Raw genomic sequence first — 7095 nt, 5'->3', positions numbered from 1 at the left:
TATAGAGCCGTGATTTTCTAATACCCCCTAATATGGCATGGGTTAAAACCATTGACTTTTCCCCCGGGATACACAATTGTACATCCCCATAAATATGTGCAATTTTGTATCTCGAGAAAAAGATTATATGCTTCTAATCCCTACCATGTCAGGGAGTATGTGTAAGGGGGACACTAGAAAATCATTATTGTTATATATAAGCAGATAAGCGTCGTGTTGCAATGACCTCTAAATTGAATCTCACATCTCACATCTCACATCTTGACTTGAAAATGAATGAGAATCATGGGTGCTTTTTCGCTCGTATCTCAAGAAAAAACATCTACCATTCACTTTCACGTTAGGGTGTGAGATGTGAGGTCCAAATCTTGAGATCACTTCAGCATTATTCACTTGGTTCGATCAAGGTGTAGAGGCAAGTTACCCCAAAATCCAATCGAGTTGAGTCAGGTTGACTTTACTCAATTTTGAGTCGACTCAACGAATTTTAAAACTGTGGTCTGTGGCTAGGATTACTCACAATCAAAATCTCTGTTCCAGCAAATGTGTCACATTACACACTACCATCTTATCATTTTCAATCTACCATCCATGTACGGTCACACACATGGTAGGGACCCATCTCTAGTACTGATTGCTATAATCAACTACGTGGGTCCTCTTGTACCAATCAAATGGTCCTAATGGTACGTACCTTATCCTTCTATATATTTATTATATATGGTTATGTGAGGTGGTCCATCAAGTACAAGTGGCATGTGACGTCTAAAATGTCTATATAGTATATAGTTCCCCATTGCAAAAGTAATCAAACTAAACCAAGAAATTAATTTCTTAGAAGATTAACAACACACCACATGTGTATTGAGGTCAACGATTTATTAGTAAACACAAAGGTTGGGATTGTCGCTAAGAATTAAAATAATTTAAGGGTTGATGTGTTTGTAACCTTATTATAACCACATACATAGCTGTTGGGCGATTAACACAAGGAACTCTTACAACCCAACCTACGTTAGAGCCAATAGCAACCATACTGTAGTAGTAGTAGTAGTAGTAGCCATCGGTGTTGGGGGAGAGAGATACAGCTGAATTTGTGCGTAAAATTATTTTGTTGTATGATACATTGTAGCTGTGGCATGGACTTGATCGTTCTCGAGAGTTATGAATTACAAGGACCAAGTTTCTCGGCGAAGACGATTGAGTAGGTGGCTCAGGTGGAGGCACAAGGGAGAAGACCCTTTTCATTTAAGTGAATTTTCAGGTAAAATCAAGTGATAGAGTTTTTTGTATTTTGAAGAAAAAAAAAATGGAATTTGAGCAAATTTGCATGATTTGACATATTTTGGGTTATTTGAAGATGGTGAAGAGGGAGATGACGATGATGATGATTACTCGGAAGATGATTTTGTTCAGTCCAAGGAGATGGGTTCTTGTACTCTAACCAATGAGTTTAGGTATGAATTCATATTATTATTTTCCTCATCTCATCCACTATCTTTGATAAAGAAATTATTGCTCAAAATTTCTTAGTACCTCTCATGACCTTTTATAACCTTAGAAATCCTATTTTTGTTGATTTATATCTTGTCTGACTTTATTGATTTATATCTTTCTATGGTAGAGTTTTTGTGGGTACATGGAATGTTGCTGGAAGGTCTCCTGTCGGTAGCTTGGCGGTGGACTTGGCCGATTGGTTGAATCTCAAGCTAACCGCGGATATCTATGTTCTTGGGTATGTCATGATTTGATCACAATGGATGACTTCAATTTCCAAAAACCTTCATAATCTCGTAGTTTGAATCAACATTTTTGTTAGAAGTAAACGCGCAAACATCAAGATTTATTTTGTAGGTTTCAGGAGATTGTACCTTTGAAAGCTCGAAATGTAATTGGAGCAGAAGATACAACTTCGGCGGCTAAATGGAATTCTCTTATTGGTACAACCCTCAATAACAACAGATTTGGGTGTCCTTCGTTAACACCCATGTTAAATTCTAATTCCACCAATGATCATAACCATGTGGGAATTCCAAGTTCCACAAGGGGGACCAATGGAAGTCGAACTTTGAGTCCAACTAGAGATCAACCAAAGCTTCAAATAGAGGAACCAAATAGTCACACCAAGTACAAGTTAATGGCAAGCAAAAAGATGGTGGGTGTGTTTATAAGTGTTTGGATGAATAAGGAATTGCTTAGGAAGTATTGTGTCTCCAATGTGAAGGTGTGCTCAGTCGCTTGTGGTATTATGGGATATTTAGGGAACAAGGGGTCAGTTTCTGTTAGCATGTCGATCGAAGGTACGAGTTTTTGCTTCATAGCTGCTCACCTCGCTTCGGGGGAGAAAAATGGTGATGAGGTGCGGCGGAATTATCAGGTTTCCGAGATCTTCAGACGAACTTCTTTCCCTAGACTTCGTGAAGACGATGATAATCCACATCCTCTCACCATCTTAGGACATGAGTAAGTAGTATTCGTATAACCAGCAAAAAAACAAATGAACATTTTTATTAAGGTTTCAAATTTCGGTTTTGGATCAATTTGGTTAAAAAAAAGGAGAAAATAAAAATTGGCTAACCACATTATGTAGTTCACTAGGATTTGCAAGTAGGCTGACGACCACCCCTTAAATTCAAGGGTAGAAAGATTACTATTGGAAGTTAGCAACATCCAATACTTTGTTTTTCCAATAAAAATTATTAAAAACATCCTTTTTTAAATCTTTTAGTGGCAAAATACAATGGTTTTATTATCATTTTAGAATGATATTCAGTAAATCTTACACAATCTTTTAAAATATTATTTACAAAAATTCCATTGCGCAATGACAATAAATTTATTTTTGTTAAAAGATAAAAAAAAAAAAGATTACTTATTAGAGTCGTGATAATCTGATGCCCTCCTTTGACCTACGCCCCCATCATAGAACCATACATCATTTGCCTTGGGATACACAAGAAAAAGATTATAGTTTTGCATATCCCGAGGCAAATGATATGCGGTTTTGTGATGGGGGCGTATGTTTGGGGGAGGCCTCAGAAAATCATTATTCCGCTTATTATGAACTTCTATAAAAGAAACATGGTATTGAAGATTACTAACAATCAATGCTTGCATTAGATGTTAATGTTTCTCTTTAAATATATATATATATATATATATATATATGGGGGGCGTTCAATGGCCAACTTTTTAGCAAACTTTTTGGCAAAACATTTTTCAAAACATGAGTTAGAGGTTTTGGAATGGGCTGATTTTTGGTGAGGATGATCTCTATGGTGAGGAGATCATCATCACCAAAAATCAGCCCATTCCAAAACTTCTAACCCCACCAAAAACAGTTTACAAAAAATGGACGGTCCACGATTTTTCAGCTGGTAAACATGGGTTAGAAGTTTTGGAATGGGCTGATTTTTGGTGAGGATGATCTACTCACCGTAGAGATCATCCTCACCAAAAATCAGCCCATTCCAAAACCTCTAACCCATGTTTTGAAAAATGTTTTGCCAAAAAGTTTGCCCTTGAACGCTACCCTATATATATATATATAGGGTCCCGTTCGGCACCCTAAGTTTTACCACACACTTTAACAAACGCGTTTTGTCTTACATGGGTTAGAAGTTTCGGAATGAGCTGATTTTTGATGAGGATGATCTCTATGGTGAGGAGATCATCCTCACCAAAAATCAACTCATTCCAAAACTTCTAACCCCATCAAAATTGATTTACAAAAAATGGACGGTCCACGATTTTTCAACGTGTAAACATGGGGTTAAACATTTCGGAATGAGCTGATTTTTGGGGAAGATGATCTTCTAATCATAGAGATCATCCTCACCAAAAATCAGCTCATTCCAAAACTTCTAACCCATGTAGGACAAAAAACGTTTGTTAAAGTGTGTGGTAAAACTTAGGGTGCTGAACATTTCCCTATATATATATATATATATATATATATAGGGAAATGTTCAGCACCCTAAGTTTTACCACACACTTTAACAAACGTTTTTTGTCCTACATGGGTTAGAAGTTTTGGAATGAGCTGATTTTTGGTGAGGATGATCTCTATGATTAGAAGATCATCCTCCCCAAAAATCAGCCCATTCCGAAATGTTTAGCCCCATGTTTACAATCGTGGACCGTCCATTTTTCGTAAATCAATTTTGATGGGATTAGAAGTTTTGGAATGAGCTGATTTTTGGTGAGGATGATCTCCTCACCATAGAGATCATCCTCACCAAAAATCAGCTCATTCCGAAACTTCTAACCCATGTAAGACAAAACGCGTTTGTTAAAGTGTGTGGTAAAACTAAGGGTGGCAAACGGGACCCATATATATATATATATATATAGTCTATGAATGGCATGGATAGTAACATATGGGTTTTGGAACAGTCGAATATTCTGGTTTGGGGATCTCAACTACAGGTTGTGCTTAGAAGATAATTTGGCTAGGAAACTTATATTGAAGGAAGATTGGAGAGCTTTGCAAGAATTCGATCAACTTCGAAGGGAACAATACTTTGGCGGAGTATTCCAAGGATGGAGAGAAGGGAACATAGAATTTGCACCTACTTACAAGTATTCTTCTTCAAATTGCAATCGATACTCAGGTGCACTCCCTAATAAATCAGGGGAGAAGCAAAGAACTCCGGCATGGTACAATTATCTAATACTAACCATAGAGACACAAATTACTATTATAATTATTACTATTATGGGGTTTTTTTTTTTTTAAGGTGCACTTTTATGAAGTTCAAAATAGGGTAAGAAAGTAAATTTATAACTTAAGTACAATAGTATTTTTTTTTTTTTTTTTTGTGGGGTTGTGGGGTGGGGGGGAATAGTACCAAAAAATCTTTTATTATCTATCCCGAGCCAAGTGATCTACGGTCCTGTGATGGGGGCATATGTCAAAGGGGGGTGTTAGATTATCACGATTCTATATTAAATATTTTTAATTGGACTATCGTATAATATTTTCACACCTTAAATGACTTTTTAGTATTCTCATAACGTTGTTGTCGAGTGAATTTTGAAGACCATCAATGATTGGTCAATGTTTAGGCCCACCTTTGGAGGTCCAACATTGTAAAAATCATCCAAATTTGTGAATTTTAGTTGTTGGATTCAACCAATATTCTTGATACCTAATTATTGGTCTGATCATATAGTTCCAATCCACAAATGGTCATTTTTTGGTGGGCTTGTACACCAATGTCCAACCTGATTGACTATTTCTAACCTTTCAATTTGAGAATTTTCACACAAAGTTTTGTCTATAAAAAAGCCCATGGATGACAGAGGTCCCAGCCTAAGATAAAAAAATGTTCAAATCGAACCGTCGAAAATCACTAATTGGTTTCTTTCAGTTCTCGAGATATGTAACAAAGATTCAATATAAGACACGTGGATGATGATGATGATGCAGGTGTGATAGAATACTGTGGTACGGGAAAGGAGTGAAACAACTATCTTATGTTCGAAGTGAAAGCAAATTCTCGGACCATAGGCCCGTTTCAGCTCTGTTCTCTGCACGTATCGAAGTCATCAAGTCTACTAATCCTATCGAAGTCATCAAGTCAACAAATCCAACGGTTGTGGCTCTCCCTCAAATCCATCCTCCCCTTCCTCCTCCCAACAATCAGAAAGTAAGTACTTTAACTTTACATATATCTCTTATAGACCATATATATTGTATATAAGTGACATATGGAACATTTTGTGAAAGTTTGGTCCTTTGTAGAAATTTTCCTAGCCAATAAGCTACATTGATCAATCCATCTTAGAAAATTATTTCGTAGATCAAGTGGCCACAAATCATCCAATCAGGATGGCTGGGATGGTAACTATACTTCCTTATAATGGTGCAAGTGAAAACAAAAATTACAATAGATGAAATTACTATTTTGTGAAAATTATTAAACTAGTCATTATTTTAATATTTACAAAAACGGTTATGTACCTGATTTTTTTGTAATTTTCCTTTACGAAAAAGGATTGTTTGACATACACAATCGTTATTGGACAAATGAGAGTTTACGACTTATACACATAACTGTTTTGGTAAAAATATGTAATTACAAAATTGGGTATAGATGATTACAGTTATAAATATTTCAAACATGGGTGATTCAATAATTTTTGCAAAATTATCACCCTTTTTGGTAAAATAACCATCGGATAAAAAAAAATTACTAATATAATTACTTTCAGTATATATATTTTTCCAAGAATCAGAAATAAAATTTGTTTTCGATTTTTGTAGGGTGAAGGTGATAAAGAATGCAAAAGTACACTACTCTCGTTGATGGTAAAAGATATCGAAGCATCCGATACAAAACCCAACAACGACAACATCCTTGGCATCATTCATGATTTAGATGAAGGTTAAATTGTTGTTCTTCTGCTCTTTCTTTGATCTTTTAGAATTTTAAAATTTTTGAGTGTTGGGAAAATACAACTTGTGAAATTTTTTATTATAATGAACAATGATAGTTAATATTGGAGGAAAAATCTTCCACTTGTGAAAAATCGAAACAACGACGATAATAAAAATTGTACAAAATATAAGGATTTACATGATTCGACAGTGTTCCTACGTCCACAAAACAGAACAAGGACTATTGTTATTTTCTCATACATTTTATAGCCCTAGAAATCTATATTTATAAAATCGGGAGTTATTAAAAAATGTAACTCTCTCCCGATAATAAATCACTAAAAATAAAAAGCTCCTAAGAAAATATTACACGATTACCCTTTTTCAGAACTCTAAAAAAATTTGGACTGAAGGTGCTGCAGTCCCACAACTATGCGTAACCCAACAAAATATATGACATTTACACAACACCTCAAGATATATGGTACATTTGATGAAAGTACTTTGATTCTCTCTTCACAAATTATTTGATGAGTTTTGATGGAGTGCTTTCAATTCCACTTCGATGTCCAAATCAGTTAATAATTTTACAAATTACAGACTTGGATTAGAGACTATTGCATACATTTTTTCGATTTCTTCTTATTTTATGGGTGTTGGATATGGTAAGTTGCCATAACGTCATTTTTGTCATGTTTTGGAGTCGTTCAAAG

General features: G+C 35.3%; 1 protein-coding gene across 2 annotated transcripts; it reads left to right on the top strand.

The window, feature by feature from the left end:
• The first annotated feature begins 830 nt into the window (after positions 1 to 830).
• On the top strand, positions 831 to 6516 carry LOC147398960 (type I inositol polyphosphate 5-phosphatase 8-like). Of its 2 annotated transcripts, XM_086448336.1 has the most exons (7): positions 833 to 1264; positions 1361 to 1457; positions 1625 to 1735; positions 1855 to 2463; positions 4396 to 4659; positions 5432 to 5651; positions 6269 to 6516. In XM_086448336.1, the coding sequence occupies exons 1-7, from the start codon at positions 1165 to 1167 to the stop codon at positions 6392 to 6394; spliced, it is 1527 nt and encodes a 508-aa protein (XP_086304462.1). In that variant the 5' UTR covers positions 833 to 1164; the 3' UTR covers positions 6395 to 6516. The 2 variants fall into 2 exon arrangements, with proteins under 2 accessions (XP_086304463.1, XP_086304462.1); XM_086448337.1 differs by lacking the exon at positions 4396 to 4659 and having other exon boundaries at positions 831 to 1264.
• The last annotated feature ends 579 nt before the right edge of the window (positions 6517 to 7095 follow it).

The sequence above is a fragment of the Akebia trifoliata genome, chromosome 7, assembly GCF_017979445.1.
Source record: "Akebia trifoliata isolate Shusen 1 chromosome 7, ASM1797944v1, whole genome shotgun sequence".
NCBI classification, from domain to species: domain Eukaryota; kingdom Viridiplantae; phylum Streptophyta; class Magnoliopsida; order Ranunculales; family Lardizabalaceae; genus Akebia; species Akebia trifoliata.
The sequence above is the reverse complement of the archived record's forward strand: the minus strand, read 5'-3'. Positions and strand labels throughout refer to the sequence as shown.

Bases quoted from the DNA above. Each gene is read 5' to 3' on its own strand.
- LOC147398960 (XM_086448336.1), top strand. From the start codon at position 1,165: ATGAATTACAAGGACCAAGTTTCTCGGCGAAGACGATTGAGTAGGTGG. The intron at 1,736-1,854 runs GTATGTCATGAT...TTTATTTTGTAG, and splicing joins GCGGATATCTATGTTCTTGG to GTTTCAGGAGATTGTACCTT. The intron at 4,660-5,431 runs GTACAATTATCT...ATGATGATGCAG, and splicing joins AAGCAAAGAACTCCGGCATG to GTGTGATAGAATACTGTGGT.